General features: G+C 34.0%; 2 protein-coding genes and 1 long non-coding RNA gene across 3 annotated transcripts in view; all 3 read left to right on the top strand.

Moving 5' to 3' along the window:
• Nucleotides 1-21,315, top strand: part of LOC127872419 (uncharacterized) — a 103,660-nt gene that overhangs the window by 6,010 nt on the left and 76,335 nt on the right. The window contains exons 9-11 of the mRNA XM_052415750.1: nucleotides 25-271; nucleotides 387-507; nucleotides 875-964. Coding sequence (XP_052271710.1) covers nucleotides 25-271; nucleotides 387-507; nucleotides 875-964 — 458 coding nt within the window. The remainder of the gene's footprint in view (nucleotides 1-24; nucleotides 272-386; nucleotides 508-874; nucleotides 965-21,315) is intronic.
• On the top strand, nucleotides 12,138-12,867 carry LOC127875416 (uncharacterized). The gene is made up of 3 exons (XR_008047401.1): nucleotides 12,138-12,204; nucleotides 12,403-12,501; nucleotides 12,830-12,867. It is a non-coding gene; the product is annotated as an uncharacterized LOC127875416 (long non-coding RNA).
• On the top strand, nucleotides 13,227-18,633 carry LOC127875414 (von Willebrand factor D and EGF domain-containing protein-like). The gene is made up of 6 exons (XM_052420476.1): nucleotides 13,227-13,405; nucleotides 13,551-13,688; nucleotides 16,017-16,130; nucleotides 16,787-16,898; nucleotides 17,281-17,410; nucleotides 18,305-18,633. The coding sequence occupies exons 1-6, from the start codon at nucleotides 13,325-13,327 to the stop codon at nucleotides 18,420-18,422; spliced, it is 693 nt and encodes a 230-aa protein (XP_052276436.1). The 5' UTR covers nucleotides 13,227-13,324; the 3' UTR covers nucleotides 18,423-18,633.

Below are 21,315 nucleotides of genomic sequence, written 5' to 3'. Positions count from 1 at the left end.
TTATTTGTAAATTGTATATTTCAGACACTGGAATATCTTCAAACATTGGTGGTAATTCTTCGAGAAAATGGGCACAGGTTGCAACGAATTTAGATTTTCGTGTTGTGTATGATGCAACCACTGGAACGGAGATGCAAATTCCGTACACATACTTCCAATGTCACATATTTGATAGTCGTATTAACCATTATCAGTTTTTCTGTAAAAATTGTTATAACGAATATTTTTTCCGCTACTACATCGATGACGGATTTTTCTACACAGTTAATTGGTATGTAAACACACGAAACTATTATATACTTCATGTCGTTCAATTATAACAAGTTAAATTGCATTCGTACTTACATTAGAACTGAACATAAAATATGTATGTGTATGCATTACAGGTATATCGACGGCACCCATTGTAAGTCAGCTGGTCCGTACAAACGACCAAATCTGAACATAAGTGACATATCAGAACGAGAGATAAAGGACGAATGTGGACAACACCTTTCCGGATTTTCGGTAACCCTACTTTTCTAAAAATGATAGTGCTCCCAGCGATTATAATATTCAAGAATCGATGACTCCTTCGCGTGTGTTCTCAAAATCTAATCTGAAGATGCAAAGTACTGTTTATTATAAGGAAACTGACAAGACGATGGCTTTCAATTCAAGCGAGCTCAAATAACTAGGTGTTAACTAATGCTCTCAACAATACAAACAATTTTAACAGTTCTCATACTTTGATACGGATGTAATAATCGTAGTTTGTGATTATGTTTAGTATCATGATATATCATCCATATAATCAATGTTGCGTATATCTTCTAAAATTGTACAACTAGTAGGCATAGTGTGTGGTGTTATCTCGTCAGTTTTGTATTATCAGGTTCAATGTAGTTTTGAATGGTCGGAATCAATGTTTGGGCACAGGTCAACGCCAATATTTAGTAACACACACGTTGTGGGCTTTGAATCTGTAAGTAAATTTATGCCTTGTGTTTGTTTTAAACGTGCATGTGTTTTCGATATTGATGTTTGTTAAAGAGGGCTTCTGAGAGATCACGTATTGTGTCTTAAAATGTGTACTATTGAACAAATAATAATAAAACCACTGTATTGCAATAAGTCGTGCATACCTACATATATATGTAAAAGGTTGGGGACATATCGGATTTGTTTTTAAGTGGTTCGTGAACAGTTCTTTTGATGGAGGCTTTATCGACACTATGGCCAACACACCCATTGGCTGTAAGACGGCAGTAGGTGACACTCTACTCACATGTGACATTGAGTGGGAGCTCATTAAGGTAGGAAACTGCGCCAGTCCCCTGAGTGCTGACGATCACCCTGTATGTGGTTTCACTGCCAAAGGACTAACTGCGGATGGATTGATGAAATATGGTTCATGGAATAATGCCTATTGGAGTTTGTATAGCAATTGGACGACGGAAAATAAGAACGGAACATTGATGTCTGCAAATTATCGGAGCGCATTAAAAATCTTAGTGACCCAGTTTGAGTCCCACTCTTCTGATGACGTGTACAAAGTTAAATTTAGCCCGTCTTTGACTGGTCATGATATTTGGAATGGATATATGTTTCCAGATATTGAGGTAGGAGTCTGTATTGTTACAAAGACCATTATGAGTAATCGGGCATACCCATAAACCAAGACTTATTATCACTACAGTAATCGTATAAAGTACGTGTCTGCGACGAATAAGACGTGTAGTAAAAATATGTACCATTCATAAAATACACAGAATGTGTACGGTATGCTTCTAAATAGAAACACGCCTTTCTTATTTGTATTATTATTTCGCTATATTTGGGTATGTCAACGTATTAAAAGTAATTTTACGAAGTAAATTAAACAATCCGTAAATGGACGTATATTGTCCAAAGACAACACGATATATTACACCTCAATAAACAAGATGATACTTTTGTGTATTGTTATCTAGGCAAATCAAAATAATAACTTAGTTGTGTTTGTAATTTGCAGATCAAGATAGTTGACCCCAGTGAGCAGAATATTACCGTGCATGTGGGCTGGAATACCGGCTACCAAACGACGATCATGACTAAAACAGTTGCCATTTCATACAGGTATATAGCTGCATGATTTATTGTCCTGGAGTACCCGCTCAAATATATCGCTCCAATGCATACGCAACCGATAGTTGTGCACCTCTTCCACTTATTTTCATGAAATTGAATAAAATATAAACAAATCAAACACAATTTGATTGTAAAACATTATAAATTAGTTTTGTTTTTATTAACTTTTTTTATTCATTTCATTATTATGTTTATAAACTAGTGTATTGACGTCTTGTTTTTAGCCTCAATCACTCAATTGCGATGTCCCTTAGTCATACAGGAGAATTCTTAATGTGGAGGAGCAATACTCGTCCGGTGGAGGTAAAATGCAAAAGAGACACGGTTGTGTGCAATAAATCATAACATACATGCGTAAAACAATACATGTATTCAAGGAATCTAAAATGTTAAAAACAATACATGCCTATGATTTTTTTGTACGTGGATAATAAACAAATGTGACCCGAAATATATAGATTTAAATCAGATACCCTGTAATGATAAAAAAACATGATATTCGTTTTTATAACACAACCTTTTTCGTTACCAATTACATGTAACAACCTCAAATATATATTTTCTGGATTCGCATCATGGTGTTGTTAATGTTGTTAAAGGTCCAAATCAAGATGCGATTGTGTACAAAGAAGCCGACATCGTCATGTTTGTGTGCAGTCACCTGCCGTAACGGGAATGAGATCTACACTATTGATATCTGCGACTCAATCAAAATCGAAGGGTTTCTAATGGTACACCCAAACGAAGACGGATTGCATAGCTTTGCGAAGGATGCCGAATGGGTAAAGCATTAATTAAATGTTCATCCAAAAAGATAATATGCGTAACAATTGTCATGCTTGCACTACATATAATGCAAAATGATAATTCAATGCTCGTAAATCGGATTCGACATTAATACGGGATATAATAAACCTACACATGTGTTCCTGAGTTGCAGCAGTGATTTTGCTTTGTATAAAGTTTGTCGGTTTTTGCAGGCTCGCCAAACTATGTATTTAACTTTTTGAATAAATGTAAGATTCTGAACATTACAAGATTTTTCGCAATAAAGTCCAGTTCTAAAGTATATGTCTATATGGTCTTTATAACTGTAATTAAAATAAAACTGAATGAAACATATAATTTCTAAACATTCCAAAAGTGTAAAGTTCTCTCTTTATATAGTGGAAATATCAATAATCATTGAAATACATTCGCAGACATTACCCCGTGCGTCTTTTTTTATCACGTACACAATTACTGTTGTCATTTGCATAAATGTGTTTGACCGCTTAACAAATGTTTAGTACGATGATAATAGTACAGTTGTATCAGCATATGCATGGCATGCATGAACATGTATTTTGATGGTTTATTTGTTTATCAATTTCGCTTAAGTGGTGGATGAATCAAGATGCGCACATATCTACACACAGCGTTCGACTTCTGAATGGAATTCACCTCAAAGTAATTGTAAACTTTGAAATAAGCTCATTGGAACTGTCGTTAACCAACACTTACACAAACGAAGAATTTATCTCTATGGACGGTCTTGCAGCGTTTCAACAGAAGCAATACCGTCTAAGCAATGGCTCCTTTGTAAAAGACGAATCTGGGTTTCAAAAAAGTTGGAGGTAAATCCACACTCAGTTGTTTCGAATAACAGTACAATCCTTAAGTAGGATTTTCCAATTTAACACAATAAATGGACTTCTAAACGGTTATCTTTTATAACAATGTATGTGTTTCTTTGTTAATATTTGCCAAATACCATTCACACAAGCACTTGAGTTTAATAAATGCATGTAACGTGTGGTTTTAATTATGTTCAATCGTTCACCTCGAAGCGTTCGCTTGGAAGACAGTCTAACCAATCCAAGTCAGCATGTTACCTATGCATACACGGAACGTTTCTACCAGTGTGATTGCCCTTCGAAGGACGAATTAACAAGTCTGACGCAGCTTATAAGCGAGAATTACTATGGTAACTATGGATATAGCGATTATAAGCAAATAACTGGTGCTGTGAGATGTTCACAATCGATACCATGTTCAGAGGAGCACACAGGACTGACATGGCATGGATCACAGTTGCAATGGAGCAAAAAAGTGCAAATGCATATGGAATGTACGTGCTGGTGTTGAAAGATACTTTCAACCAGTCCGCACTTGACTGTATTCTAAATTTTGAGGTAATTTAACCTTAAATAAGGCTCAAAGCGTGCATAAACGAGTTTAAAGGCAACGTTTTGAACTTAGACACATCAAACTATGTTGTAAATCACTTGTTCAGATGTTGCATTCGTTCGATATTTCCAAAGCATCTACAAATTAATATTGTTGGGGAAATACAAATGAAAACATCAATTGCAAAAATCTCAGGTCTGTTTTTGATTAATTGCGCAAAGAAAGTACAGTATAAGGTTACTGTATCATTCCGAATAAAAAGGGACAATAGTAGATCCCAGCGGAATATCCATGACCATAAGTGTTGTTTCGCTGTAGATTTACTGCTCAGTCACAGTGTATAAAACAGGATCGTCCACTTCAACGAATCCCGCAGCTTACAGTGATGCAGTCGATATCAGAGATGTTCCTTTGGTAAGTACATGTATTATCACGGGCTGAATTTAACATTTTTTTGATGTTGATATTTTCGATTATTTACATGTTCAGCATATGAAGTTTTTTATGAAACCAAATTAAACATTCAATTAATATAACTACAATTATCGGATTTGAAATGTGTACTCAGTTTTAAATCGGCATTATGCTGTTTTTACTTAATATTTTCAGTGGATTTTATCCGACATCTGCATCATAGATGGCAAATGTTACAACAAGAACGACACCAACGGGAATGATGCCTCGTTTGTTTGCTATCCGATTGTTAACCCGTTTGAATGGACGAAAGATTTGTCTTTAATAAGACGTAAAACTATAACCTTATTATCTATAAGATTTAGTATAACGGAAGCAATGCGGTTTACAAATATTATTGAATTAGTTTAAGATGCTTACAACCAAACTAGAACGGTAGCAAAGTATTGAAATGATATGTTTCGCTTAGAACCCAAAACCAACTTTATCTATGTGCACGAGTGTGTTTCTTGTGACACTATTTGACATCGCAATGTTTCGTTTTATAACGATGCTCATTATCAATACTTTTTGCAGAAATAGGAGACGGCTGTATTCCTTCAGAGAGTCACTGCTCCAGTATTAACGGCAGTGCATTCTGTAATGCAAAATCATCTAAATGTGAATGCGTTGAAACGCACGAAAACGTCAATGGGCAATGTATTCAAAAAGGTATGGCAAAGGTCTTGCTGTGGCAGCTGTATAAAATGTGGACATGTTTGCAAAAAGAAACATCCATATTCTATATTTTTAAGATGAAGCTTTTTGTTCAATTCATATATAAATATGACAAAGACACATAATGCTCAAACACATTTCTGCAGAAGCTATGCTATAAACATTACTAAAATGGTAAATAATAGAAAATTTCAACGACCTTACTTGGTTTAACATGCAATCTTATCCTCGTATTGTTGAACAACAGATTGTTCAACGGACCAGAGCATTTGCGATCCGATATTGTACGCCGAATGCTTGGATGGAGGTTGTGCGTGTGTTACAACTGCAGAGTTAAAGCTGCAATATGGAGTATGCAAGCCAAAGGGTAAGACGTTTTGGAACAGTTAACCAAAATAATTGATGTAGTCATTGAATTAATAATGTTTAGTACATCATTTTGTAAATAGGTTCTTTTTTCAAAATCAATTATGTTTCGAACATATATATGTGATCTAAATATGTTCGAGAGTTCGACGAAGAATCTTAAAGTCTAAATACCATTTAATACACTATGGCATCAATCTTGAACTTTTAGGCATATGTTATAACAAACAACTTAGAGTCGTGTTTTATTATGTGTATTAATAACGAATATCAGTTTATTGTTTTAATTCCATACTAGAATATTTGCTTTAAACAACGGCTTTGGCTTGTCTATTAGTAGTGTTATTCCTGATTTGAACGTGTGCCTTTTGTGTGCCCGATAATTGATTAGTTCGCATTTCTTGTGATAACGTTTCTTGAATAAAATTCCAAGTTGTTTTAAAGTTGATTCTTGATTTTTTATATGACGTTCTATAATGCATGTTCGTGCGTAGATGTTTACTCTTTACACGTGTGGCTTCGTCATTGCAGTCAAATATCTGATCTTTTTTAAACTGTTACAGTTCTCGGAAGCGAATGCACCAATAATGATCAATGCGGTCATATCCCGAGCGCTAAATGCGACCTCAATCAAACGGAAACCTGCGTATGCTTTAATCAATATGACAACACATATGGGGCGTGTACAATTAAACGTAAGAAACGCTTTTGTTAGTGTTCCTCTTGCACACAAAAGGTATTCAATGCAATCATTTGTATACAATTTGAAAATAATTATTATATATCATTTTAGGAAAGAATGCAAACAATTTATTTTACAAATCCAAGGTCAAATAAGTTTGTTTTTATTTCAACATATATTATTTCACAGTGAATGCCATATAATGATATGTTATAATTATGTTCCACCTATTTAACGACTCGTTTGACACTCACAATACGCAAATATGTCAATGATTTGAAGGTTTGGCGAGCCCGTGTAACGCGGACGTGGACTGCGCACATATGCGTCACGCTTCCTGCCTCGTTTCTACTTCCGGAGAGAGGGTCTGTAGCTGCAGCATTGGTTACAAGACATTTGCCACTCCAGAATGTGTTCTTAAGGAAGGTTAGAAAATAATTTAATAAAAACTAAACTGATGATTACATTATCGTTTAAAAACTGATTTCTCCAGCAGAATTGGATGTAATAATGTATTTAGTGACTATCAATATAACAAGTATAACATAGTATTATTGTGTTGCGTCTTTTTGTCCTCAACGGTTGCAGCGGATTTATTAAACAAATAAACGTTTGTTATACATATTTTCTTACAGCTTTCCTGGTGTTTAGTTACGTTACGACGTTAAACGGCATAGAGACACGGATGTCAACGTGTGCATACGAATTTGAGACTGGTGTTTCATACACAGTTTCATGGTGAATAGCAGTTTAATAAGATTAATATAATGCTTACTTTATGAATGCTTCTTGACATTTTTAAGAACATAAAATGCGTAAATATTTACATATTAACTGTTATTGAAAAGCAAATACTTGTGATATGTTATCATGTGTAGTATTTAAAATTAGTAATAAATAAACTCTAGTAAAATGCATATTTAACAGCATGTAATAATATGCAATTTTATGTTGACACCTTTTGCCAGAACGATAACACGATTACATTACCTTTTAGGATTATTGACGACGTAGTCGTGCATACAAATTCACTGAAACAGACGATGGATAAAGGTTTCAACTCGATATCAGTTGATGATTTGTTTCAAGAATATTTAGATACTAATCCAGTGGACAGATGCTCACTTGACAGAGCGGTAATGTTTAAACGGACACATTCTTCGTATTGGGTCGGGTCTATAGGCCTGTTAAAAATAATGTTATTAAACTATTACGTTAACTATGAAACGAGACTGAACCAGAAAGAATGCTGAATTGTTTACCGTATACATTAATTTGTTAGGGGTAATAAAAAACAAACTATGATAATGGTACATATAACATAAAAGACAAACTAGCATAGACTGAAAATTATTTTTGTGGTACATTTCTAAGATTATATTGACTCTATTTTGCAGTGGAAATGTTCCATATCAACATTTTACAGCGATGGTTCAGAGGCTCTTCCAACAATAAACAGTACCGATTTTAAAATCGTTGACGTATGTAAATCACTATTTTAATGTAATTGTAAACATCATTATACATATCATCTTAACTTAAGCAACCAATACGTTATACACTTGTTTTACGTCTGCACTTATTATACATAAGTTTTTGCATGTATTGCTCGAAATAGTAAATCACTCGTTGCTATATGTTAAAATGCATAACTAATTTTCTAACGGATCTATCAGTTAGGTGATCCAAATGTTTACATCCCACGAGGTGGTGAAACCATATTCTATTTCACCGTCAATCTTCCACTGCTTTGTGATGATAATGAAGACTGCTACTTGGAGTTTAGGCTCTTTGATGAAACTGATAGTTATAACTGCGAGGATGCCACAGTTGCAGTCAAGGTATATAAATTAAATAGATTATGATACAGAATTATGCCCTTAAAGAGTCGGAGTAATGAAGCATTTCACTTGTCGTTTGTTCTATCTTCGATTCGTCCGTACTTTGTTCAATATCTCTTCTACTTCTGTGTGAATCCCGCCCATACCTTCTCAGTTGAAAGCCTCTTTATGTGAAGATAAGAACTGAATAATGGTTGAGGCGCCTTTTGGCAGAACTATGGACCATGGTCTGTTGTTTCCACTATGGTCGCGAAGTTTTTTCTAAAACATCTTTTAGCGCCTAAATTTTCGAATATTGCTTACACTTTTACAGACGAACAACTTTAATGTGTAGATGAGACATGAATGTTGGAAGCGTCCAGTTTTGACCGATGTATTGCCCTTTGTCTTGTTCACTCTATATAATAATGAAACCCCCTTTATCTGCTTTACCTCCACATTTCATACTACCGTGCTCTTGTGGGTCATTGTATTATTTTTAAATAATAAATGAATGCATTAAATGGTATCTTTAACAGAAAAGTGGAGGATATCACGTGTTCCTGTTCAATCTTTATTGTCCTTGTGAATATAAGAAGGTGTTTTTCAATACAGTTAATGTAATTAAGCTATGCGTATTAAAATCAAGCAAAACAAACACCCTTTAACCTTTTATGGAATTAAATTTATTTATAAACATATAAATTTTGCAATTGCGATAAAATATCATAAAGCATGCACATTCCATATCTAAGTAATAAGTTCGCAGTCTTAACCAAATGTTTGATGAGATAAAGTTACATAAAAGCATCGTGTAGTCATATCAAATCAAATTTGAATGATTGTTTTATTTAAGATTGAACTGTCAAATGATATCAATCTTTTTGAAATGCAGAGTAAGCAAACATGTGGGAACAGATTTCAAGGTGAAAAGAATGGTCGATCCAGGCGATCATTGCAGAATAGTTACCATGGTAGCATGCGCCTTACAACAAAGAACAACAAGAAATACAAGTTACGAGATAGTTTCACTTTAACCATGAAAATTGAAGCCTTTGGTGAAGTAGATTCTTTCTGGAAGAAGTGCGAACTTAGAACCAAAATTCAGGCAAGAATGAAATGTCAAACAAACAATATGTTTTTCAAGTTAACGGGTTTTGTAATCTTTGAAATCTACGCGTTTACTTTTCTTATAATTATAGTATTTATAACATAATTATCTAGATTTGTTTTTGTAGAGATGTCATGCTCAACCTTTCATGTGTCTCATGTTTTTGCCTTTTATGCACATATAGAATAATAAAAATTTAAAAATACTTTTGTAGGTAGTGGTTCGTGACCAAGACCACTTCTGGAAAAACACATTGTGTTACGCCACAAACGACCCCAGACTCAAAACATTTGATGGACAGTAATAATCAAATTTTAACACAATTGAGAAACAAACAATCAATAAGAAATTGTATTCAAGCTCGATTCATCAACTACAATTTCTATAATACTAACGTCGAATACCAATAATGCTAGTATGATTTCATAATAAAAAACGCGTAAATATGTAAACTATAATTTCCGTTCATCCGTACAGATATCCGAAAGTGTATTGGAAGCATTACTAACATACAGCGTGCTTTATATCATTTCAGATACTACAGCATGCAACAAGAGGGAGAGTTTATAATGTACAAACATAAGCAATACCCGGTGGAGGTAATGCTTTCCTAATGTGTTCATAAGCCCTTTAAATGAACATTTCTTAACACTAGCGGCCATGCAAACTTTCCAATCATTTTATTTTTCAGGTTCAGATTGAGACAGAGCTATGTAACGGAGGGTGGGCATCGTGTACGTGTGGTGTGTCTGTACGAGCTGGCAAAGACCTGTTCGTGGTCAACCATTGCCATGACGACCACCTTGTAGCTGCTGTTAACACAACTGACGGAGTTTTAGATGGTGTGCAGCGATCAAGCTACAGTCAAGAAGTATGTTTTTGTTGCGCTTGAGTAAAGCATCAACATTTTGAATATGTCAATCATGAATGCGTATATTTACCCAGTAACATTTCGAGGAAATACGCTGATTATGTATGTTCATGCATATTAAACATAATACGGGATATAGAATCTCTGCCATTCATTACACATTTTAGTTCTACCTTCCATACGGAACCTCAATACAAGTATACTACTTTGTTTCAACATGGTGGTCACCAATGAACGTTTATATATATCCTTCTCCTGCTGACATGAACAACGTCGAAGGCCTTTGTGGACACTTTAATGGCAACTGGAGTGACGACTTCGAACATCGTAACGGCGCTAAGACACAGTCACAAAGCTACTACTGGAGATGGTGGTGGTGGGGCGGAGACCCTGTAGATTTTTCTAAATCTTGGCAGTATGACATCAGCCTTGTTTTTCATTATATAACCTTGAATTATTACGTTGCACATTTCAATTTTATTTTTGTCACATTTTACATATAACGAAAAGGAATTATAGTAGCCACAGTTTGCGCTTCATCCCTGTTCACAAAAAGAAAACCTATGTTTTTTATGGAGTACTGAAATTCGATGTATATTTCTTCTTTTTTTAGAGTTTCAGACGACGAGTCATTGTTGAATCCTGACCGGATAGCAAAGCTTTCAAAATGGAACGAAGAAGAGCAATACTGCGTTTGTCCGGAGAAACTGGACGGAGACAGAGAACCGACCTGTCATCGCAGAGAGGCTGATTCGTGCGCGAAGATTGAGGATAAACCTGGGAAAAGATTTGGGTCATTGAAAACCGATAGAGATCGACGTTCCGTTAATTATTTGGATGAGCATGATATAATCGAAAGACTTCATAATTTGATGACAAAACGCATTTACAAGCGAAGCATCAGTCGTGTGAAGGTATGTTCAAATATAAAGAAATGCATGTATTAATGTGTTAACCATTTCCCACCTTTTGTCCTAATGATATATTAAACAATAGTTGAAAGTCGTCATAAAATTAGAAAGGTTACGTAATGTAGCCGATTTTAATCCTCATTGCTTTGCATTGACCGTTTCAAAGCGGTAACCACAGCTTCCATCACTTTTATGTTTATTACTGTTTTTTATTTGTGTGGTGTAATGTACGGATGAATGGTTGCTTGTCTTACGTTGTAGGAGATTGTACTTAGAATGTATCTACTGATGATGATTTTGAGTTTCGTTCCAGCTTTATCCGTAATGTATTTATGTAAATATAGAACTTTATATAGGTGACATTTGTTCAAATTCGATGAAAAAACGTCAAATATTTTTATCTTTATAATAAAAAAAATATCATTTGTATAAAGATGACCAGATATTTTGTCTGGTGGGCATTATCAATATCATCCAGACATGGTGTGATGGCAACTTTGGCCTAAATCTACTTAAAATAAACCGGTTATCAATCATAATAAACAAGTAGAACATTTAATGATTTCAATATTTATAAAATGTATATAGAGTGTTGTCGACAAGTAATTGTGACATGTTAATTTATTTTTAACATTTATAACTATTAATCTTTACATCTGTTTGATGTTTTACTATGATGAGCGGTGACAGGACTTGAATTTTAACTATGATTCGATATTTTATGTGAAATTGAAAATATTTAGTCACTTTCCGGGAGTGTGAGAAAGATGAATAAAATTATTTATCCGATAATTTTTAAATGTTCATTTTATAGCATTAAATAAACACGCGTATGTCAGTGGGTACCAACATTGTATCACATTTCTTTGAATATTAACTGATTATAGCGGGAAGTTAAAGCTTCTGATGACAACTATGATAAGGCAGTCGACGAGTGTCAGCAGTATCTAAATGCTAACTGCAATGGCGCAGACGCTGCGTCGGCATCAAGTATAGCTGGAAACACATCCAACGACTGTGCACAGGATAGAATGGTATAAAGAGAAGCGAATGTTATCACTATTCGTGAGCTTCGTCTGTACTATATATTACTGTTGAAACCTATAGTAATGTAAAAGTTTTAACATTGTTCATAACGTTATTAATTTGATGACACGGTTATACTGCTCTGGTTATAGTATATTTCGAATTCCGTATTACGACTTAAATAATTAGCGCAATATAAATCTCAGGTGGATGAAAATGCAGATTCCTCTGCTGCCACAGAATCGGCCTGTGTTAGCACAAAGTCTGTTGCAAAACAGATAGTAGAAAGGGATATAGAGTTTCAGGTATATACTTATAAAACTTAAATATAATTGCCATAGTTTTCTTCGGAAAATAGGAAAGTGTAATAAGATACTAATCAAGATGATTCAAAACAATTTGTTCCATCTAAAAGTTGGATTAAAACAAAATTAAACAACAAATTTCATGCTCATTTCTGTTCAAATAAATTTCATTTGCACCTGTCTCTGACTGAATATGGTACCAAATTTAACTAATCTAATAAGAATATGCTGTTTACTCTTGTGTGCAAATCCGTTTGTATTAGAGAAGTGAATATATGTTCTAATATTCGTTTGATGCGCTTGAAAGATAAATCTCTTTAATTGATAGGCAGCCAATCCCAGTGTTACACAAAAGTTTGAACAAACATGCGTTGACAATTGTCATGGAAACGGCGTTTGCAAAGGAAATGGTCAATATTAACTGAATTATAACTTTTTTTAAACATGTTTTTGTAAAACTTGTATTAATTACATTTTTTCACCTTGTTAGTCACATCGATTGTGTTTTTATATGTTTAATATGTTGGTTATATAAATATAGAAAGACTGTCGCTTTATTGTTTAAGGGTTGTACGATAAATAAAAAGATATCTCAATCAATGCAAAAATAATGTCAGTTATTATTATGTTATAATGTTTTCTTTGCATACTATCCGTAAAAACATGTCAGTAATGTTTTCTTTCATAACAATTAAATTGAATACAATCCGTAGATACATGAGAATGCTACGGAGGGTTTGATCTCTTAAGCAACTGTAAGGTGAACGTATCCGAACCGCCCGAGATCATTAGCACAACTGGAGGTGGCGTTTGCAATCCAAAGATGAAAGCGTGTGAGGCGTTACGATACACGACCAAGCATGGATGCAGTGTGGAAAGTGTGTGCAAAGTGACGGCAAAAGAAGTGAGTAACAATGTTTTTTGTAACTTTTTGAACGTTTTATGTAAAACTTGTATTGTCATTATCGTAGTTAATACGTCAATATAAAGATAAATCGTCATGTTATTTTCATCGGTTATTTATATCGGTATTTTTCTTCGATTGACAGTTTTACCAAAGTGGAAACAAAGTAACCCATGAGACCACCTACGTTGCGGCAATTTGCGACAATGGCTGGGATGCATATTGCCCCATTCCTTTCAACAGTCGGCGTAAGAGATCTGTCGATCCATTGCTGGTAGTAGAGGTAAACTATCTTTTGTTGAATTTCATGTTCCAAATTGGGGTATTCCGCTTGGATTGGTTTTCCACTAGTTTATTATGAGACGTTATATTCAACGCGCCCGCACTATCCCCTGAAAACAAAAAAATATCGATGACCAAGCATAAACAACGGTGAGCACTCAAGTCAGCACAGTTATGATATAGCACTTGTTTTCCAGGGGAACAGGTTGAATGATTAATTTCCAAATAATAGAATTGATGAAGCCGTCGCGTTCATTAACCTTTTTGTGTTTCATCATCATTTAATGTGTAATTGTTGTTAAATCAACTAAACGTACACAAACTTCATCCAGATATTTAAACCGTTGAATATTGATTCGCATTTTTACAGTTCACACTTAAATACAGGATATATATTTGGTCGAATGTATTTATACAAATACTACCGGAAAAGTTAAGGAAGGAGGGGCGGTTGTATTGGAGTCACTATGCCTCGTGTCCATCTGTCTGTCGTCTATTAATAACTTGTGTGGACTGTTATTTTCCCATTCTTTTAAAAGAACTACACAACTTTGCAAGAATGTTGACCTCCATGAGCCTGTACATAGCGCACATTAATCCTGTAGCGTCATTTAAGGCAAAAAGGCTTACTTGTAAAAAAGGTATTGTGCTAACTTTACATTTTCACAATGCATCTGTGGATTTCGAAGTAACATGGAACAAATGCTTACCTATTTGAATCGAATCGAAGTGTCGTGCGCAATAATCATGTTACTGACAAAAACGTCAATTTAAAACTTTGCATCCTCTTATTTAATTATGAAAAAACGTGTTATTAATGTACCTGTATCGGGATGGTGTGCCGTGCGCGATGAACACGTGGCTAACGTTTGGGTAAATTTAACAATGTGAAGTCAAATATTAAAATAGAAGTGTGTGTTTTTGTCAAAAAAGAAATCGGCCGTACTGTATCATCCCCTGCGTTTTTTTAATCATTTGACGCTAATGATCCCCTTTATGGTATATAGAGAATAACAGGTTACTGCCTGATCTTTTTTGTAATATATCAGGCAAGGCTTAGAATAATATTATTCTAATTATTATTATTATAATGTTATTTTATTCGTGCCGAGTCTGATATATTACAAAAAGATCAGACAGCAACCTGTTTTTTTTTCGTTTATCGTACCTCTACGTCCCCGATTTAAAAGAAATAATTAAAATAAATCGCAAAAGGCTGCAGTTTTAGCAGGAAATAATAAGAGCACGCGCGCTCAATATTTGTAAAAACAATATGTTTTTTCTGTTTGTGTTGCATTTTGTGTTTAAAATATATTATATCTTGGTATCAAATTGTTTGTCTTGTTGAATCTGATTCGATTTTAATAAAAATGAGTACTTTATAATTGATTCCGAGTTATATGACCATCCTCCACACATGACTGATATACAAACTTCCTGTTGACCATGGTATAAAAAATATATCAGGCAACGCTAAATAAGGCAGAAATCACTGATGTGGTATGATAGAGCATACAATAACAATTACAACTGGTATGAACGAGGGCTGACGGTAAAGTTTCGAAGGTTGTATTTACCTTCCTTATGACATTCAACATTAGCTTGGGCAAAATATTACTTTTGTTCCCATACAAAAGTGTGGTCCCATTTGATGTAAAACCAAATATGCCACCAGATGGCCGCCGAACATCTAGTTAATACCGTGGTTTTTTTTTTCAAATTACACAAACAACAGAAACTCTCCATTAGAAAATTCTTTACAGGCATTATTGTTTCGGTAAAAATATGTACAATCATTATTGACCATCAAAAATAATATCTCAAATTGAGCGAATAACACTCACTGTTGTAAGATATATCTTAAATTGTAAGAAACCATTAAATGCTATAAAACATACTTGTTTCCAAACAAGCAGTTTCATCTTTTACAAAACGCAGCTTAATTATGTGTGTAACCTTCAAAGCCAAGCTCATATTGATTGGCACACAATCAAATTACGGTACAAAATATGGTTTTCAAAAGAAAGCTTGTTTATTCTGCAACTTGACTATGTTCATAACATGTCAGGAATTTTAACCAAAAGAGACGGTTTTTTGCTACCGTTTACTTTTCACTTAGAGATCAAACATAAATATGCAGCTTTTATTTGTCAGGCTTTATTGTCGATGTCAAAGCGGTTTGTGGGAGCATTTTTCACAAAGCGGATTTACCAACATTTTGTCCGACTACTCGAATTTCAAATTATAGGTTAAGCAATATGTTAATACAATGTATATTAATACGTATATTTATATATTTTATATGTCTATATTTTTCATATAATTTTAGTACGAAACAGCGATAAGCAACAACAACATCAGCTTCAGTATAAGTACACCTGTGGCTGTTCTTGACTCAACGTGTCTTTTGTTCCACTCCTCCACCGAGGTTATTACTATTGACGTAAGTATGAATATTTCTGTTTAATAATACAATATATTAATACGTATATTTAGTGCATACCTTATTCAAAATAATAATAAATTGTACTTTTCTTTTGTTCTTTTGATTTTAACAAACCGGGTATACACGCCACACATTATGTGCGATAAATACAGGTTGTCCTAATTCTTATGTTTCCATATACGGTTATTTGGCATATGATTAACAAAAAATAGAAACGCTTAATAGCAGCTTACGTGCGCGTCTTTACAATTGGGCAAACGACAGCAATCTTAAATAATCAAAGTGTTGTCAAATAAAGAAGTTTCATCCGATATTAGTGTAAAAAAACTATTGATTGCATGTGTAACTGTATATTTTTGTACTTATAAATGTACTTATATAAGTGTACAAAAAATCGATTTCAGTAAGGTCAAAAAGGTTTTAGAAGACTTTACTTATTTATGTAATTTTTTGTATTCTATTTCATTTAAATATGATTCGGTCTGTCAAGTGTATGAAGTCAAACTGTTACAATACAACCACGGTGTGTTATAGGCCCGTTACTATAGCCGTGCAATATATTAGTTATTACATATTCCTTATAATAATAATGTTTATGCATATGCCAGGCAATTGTGTTCTTGTTTTCACAATCATCAACAAATTATCCACAGCCCCAGTATTGCCTGATTGCTGGTACATGTGTTCTCTCTGGAGAGAGGGATCCTGGTAATGCGTGTAGCTATTGTAGCCCAGACAAGGACACGTATGCATGGCAAACTGACGGTGAGCGTGAAACAGTATATAACAAGATAGCATTTACAAACACAAATTGTAACCGTTGTGCTGCGATGTGTACTTTTCGTCAGATTCATAATCATGATGTTTGTTCACTATTATTTATCATATTATTTTTAAGTCAGTAATATGGAAGTAAGAGTATGAAAGTAATCCTTTTTATTTCTATGCTCTTCAATCCCCTGGGTTTGTATAAGTGTACACAGAAATTGATAAAAAGAAAAGAACACAAATATATTCTTACAGATGTGTATTGTAATCAAACGCCGATACTGTTTATTGCGTTATGTATATCCGTTTAAACGGTGTTTATTAAACGGTTTAGTAATTGGTCTGTGTTTTTGCAATTAAAGTGAAACATTATGTCTAGGTTGTGAGGAGCCAACGTCAAACAAGACGCCTGTGATAATTGGCGTAGCTGTAGCAGTTCCTTTGGCAGTGATTCTGTTTGTGACAGTGGCTATAATTCTGTACAAGAAACATAAATCCAACAAAATCAGGTACATCCGTTCCAACGGTGTAGTTCCGTGTTCATTGTTCTTAGTGTTAATTTATACATTTCTTCCGTTTTTAATAATATGGCAAATAGTTTGCACGTTAATCAAACAAAATCCAAAACTAATTTAATGCATAACTAATTCACAACTAAGGAATGATAAACTAGTTCCAAATGACATATTCAAACAATGACAACGTTTGCTTTCTAACTCAATCATAACTGTTTATGAACTTAACAGTACACCGATGAAATGAGAGCTTAATTTGTTTGACATGTACATGTTTACAATTTAAGCATCTAGTATGCACATGTATGTTATGCATTATAATAAATGTCTCTCTTAAAAGTATTCTGATTGAAGCTGAATATGATACTGTCGTTTTCAACTTTACATAAAAGTTTTACAATTACCAAACTTAAACCAGGCATACCCCGGTATACAAAACTGTGCTCCATAGCTATGATACTCATTAAAAATATATAAATGGAACAACAATATTTATTCAAACACATGACTACTTCATTTTTACCTATACTACGTTCCTGTCGAGCCTGAATAAGGAATGAGAAAATGTTCCTTATTCCAAAATGTAATAAGGAACACTAAAACAACTTATTATGTGTGTTTGCTTGCAATTTATTTTATTTTTAAATGTACTTTTTACAGTCATATACAAACAAGAGATGTTAATAAATATTTGTGTTTTATCTATATAGAAAGACATCGTTTATATAAAAAAAGTATTCAGCAACAGGCTTACGACCTCATATCTAATAAACCAGTAATCATAAACGAAATAGCAAACAGGAACATGATTTTATGTTCCTGTTGCATTTGCAAACGAGAAATGTAGTAATAAGTGTTTAGGCAAAACCCGTAGCATTTATTTTCCAGAACCGAATCAAGTCTGTATGACAATGTCATGAGGTGCCACTTCAAGTACCCGACTCTACTTGTAGAAAAACCTTGCTACGAGATGCCGTCTTCTCCAAACGAAACCACATCGGAATAAAGAGACAGAAGAAAACCGCGTACTTACCTTTTACTATTTGTTATGTTTATTGTGCACAGAACGAATAGAAATTATTGCAAAAGGCGGACTTGGTGGCCTTTCAAAGATCTGTAAAAGTCCATTACTTTAATTTTACATTTTTAATTGTATTGTGCATGAACGAATGAAACTAGAACATAGTATACGTATAGTGTAATCTATAAAAATAGAAGATTCATTCAGGGACGAAGACACGCGGTTCTGCAAAGTGAAAAGTAAAATTAATGTAAATAATTATTTTTTAAACGCAATTAATACATATGTGTATACATGCTCGCATAACATTTCATTAAAGTATAGTGTTAACTTTTAACTTAAAATCATTTTATTTTATAACTCTGTTTCTAACAAGTCCGTATTCATTACACCATTGAGAGTTTTGTGTTATTAATAAAAAATATTTTAAAACGATTTCATACTTTTTCGTGTGAATATGCTTTAAGGAAGTAGTCTATCAGCTTAATACAACTAATTGTCATTTATATTTTAAAGACCATTGTTTGTTTTCTGATATGTTTAACCATTACTAATTTATTACAAAGATATTGTTCTATTATTTCGGAAAATACATCTGCTTTGGCAAGTGCAAAAAAAATATTGAAAAAAAACGCACACTTGCACGTTTACATAAAATACACGTTTGATTACCGCGTGTATTAAATAGTCAGATGCGTACACTTTTAATCAACATAAACATATTTAACAGTTGTAGTAAATGTATATTTTTATTCCCTGAAGGTGGGTATATAGTGATCGCATGTCTGTCCGTCTGTCTCTCCGTCTGTCTGTCCGTCTGTCTGTCTGTCTAAAAGTCTGTCACACTTTGCGATTAGGTTTCGAAAAATGCTCATAACGTCTATGTCGCTTCAGATGTAACCTTCATATTTGGTATGCATGTGTGTATTGACAAGGCCTTTCCCTACGCACACAAATATTCGTCCCCTTGGCTTTGACCTTGAACTTAGGTTCCGCGTTTAGGTTACGAAATCTGCGTTTATGTTTCGAAAAAAGCGTGTTTTATTTCGGGGGCATATGTCATCCTATGGTGACAGCTCTTGTTCCTTATACTTATTCACCATGTTAGTGTTTGTATTTTATTTGAGTTTTAATAAAGTAGATAGTTTTTTTGTTTTATCTTTATAAATGACTTGTTGTATTTATCTCTCCGCATAGATGATAGTGGAACGAACGTTAGTTGTGTCACAAGAAAATGATTAAATTGACAGTAACTTTGGCTGATGATTAACAGCCAGTTAAGGACATATTGCACTGATATTGAAATAAAGACATTGAGGAACATAAAAATGTCATAAAAGCTGTCCTATAACAAACATATATGATTTCGTTTGCAATATATTTTATATTTCTATTAATATGTTTAATTGAAAACAACGTCTACCTTATATATTCTTTATCTGCTACTCGTATGCGGTGTTTTTTTTAATTTAAAGTTGCTCATTTACTTCGGATTATTACGTTCCTACGGTCTGTGAAGTTGGCTATGAGATCTGACATCAACATTCACCTCAGAATGTGTTTATTGCAGATCTAGCTCTGAGATCGACATTCAGCTAGACACATGTTTCAAAGGGAAATATTGTTGCTGCGAATAAAGCTCCGTATCCAGGTCTGTATTGTTCGAATACAGACCAGGCTCAGTTTGTTACAGCATACTAAACAATTGAGACGGGTAATGCTATACTCACTAAAATATCATATTGATTTACTAGAAGACAAGTTATCAGTTAATGATATTCGATATCTGTGTACATGAAAAGCATGTTCACTAAGAAATCGCTGTAGTGTTTTAAGCTCTGCGACTACATAATAAACCTAAGCACTGTAGTGTTTTAAGCTCTGCGACTACATAATAAACCTAAGCACTGTAGTGTTTTAAGCTCTGCGACTACATAATAAACCTAAGCACTGTAGTGTTTTAAGCTCTGCGACTACATAATAAACCTAAGCGCTGTAGTGTTTTAAGCTCTGCGACTACATAATAAACCTAAGCACTGTAGTGTTTTAAGCTCTGCGACTACATAATAAACCTAAGCACTGTAGTGTTTTAAGCTCTGCGACTACATAATAAACCTAAGCACTGTAGTGTTTTAAGCTCTGCGACTACATAATAAACCTAAGCACTGTAGTGTTTTAAGCTCTGCGACTACATAATAAACCTAAGCACTGTAGTGTTTTAAGCTCTGCGACTACATAATAAACCTAAGCTCTGTAGTGTTTTAAGCTCTGCGACTACATAATAAACCTAAGCACTGTAGTGTTTTAAGCTCTGCGACTACATAATAAACCTAAGCACTGTAGTGTTTTAAGCTCTGCGACTACATAATAAACCTAAGCACTGTAGTGTATTAAGCTCTGCGACTACATAATAAACCTAAGCACTGTAGTGTTTTAAGCTCTGCGACTACATAATAAACCTAAGCACTGTAATGTTTTAAGCTTTGCGACTACATAATAAACCTAAGCACTGTAGTGTTTTAAGCTCTGCGACTACATAATAAACCTAAGCACTGTAGTGTTTTAAGCTCTGCGACTACATAATAAACATAAGGTGCAGGCGCGTTACAGACAAGTAAAATAACGCAAAATAAAAACGTAAAAAAAAACACAATAAACGTTGCTACTTGTCAAGTTTATTCTTACATAGTACAGGACATGCCTATTTTATTTCTTAAATGCGTTCAGCTAAAAATGCTTAAAAATATGCGGTTAATCGATCCATTCGCATGAAAGGTTGACTCTAATTTGTACTCAAGCTGACAGTTTTAAAATACATGTAAATCGAATAATGATCGGAATTGGTATTTTTCTACCTATATTCTTCACTGAATTAAGC

Source organism: Dreissena polymorpha, chromosome 3 (assembly GCF_020536995.1).
Source record: "Dreissena polymorpha isolate Duluth1 chromosome 3, UMN_Dpol_1.0, whole genome shotgun sequence".
NCBI classification, from domain to species: Eukaryota; Metazoa; Mollusca; class Bivalvia; order Myida; family Dreissenidae; genus Dreissena; species Dreissena polymorpha.
Note: the sequence above shows the minus strand (reverse complement) of the source record. Positions and strands in the feature narration are given on the sequence as shown.

Excerpts from the sequence above, each read along its gene's own strand:
- LOC127875414 (XM_052420476.1), top strand. The coding sequence starts at position 13,325 with ATGAAAGCGTGTGAGGCGTTACGATACACGACCAAGCATGGATGCAGT. Across the intron at positions 13,406-13,550 it reads GCAAAGTGACGGCAAAAGAA|TTTTACCAAAGTGGAAACAA; the intron begins GTGAGTAACAAT and ends TTCGATTGACAG. Across the intron at positions 13,689-16,016 it reads ATCCATTGCTGGTAGTAGAG|TACGAAACAGCGATAAGCAA; the intron begins GTAAACTATCTT and ends ATATAATTTTAG.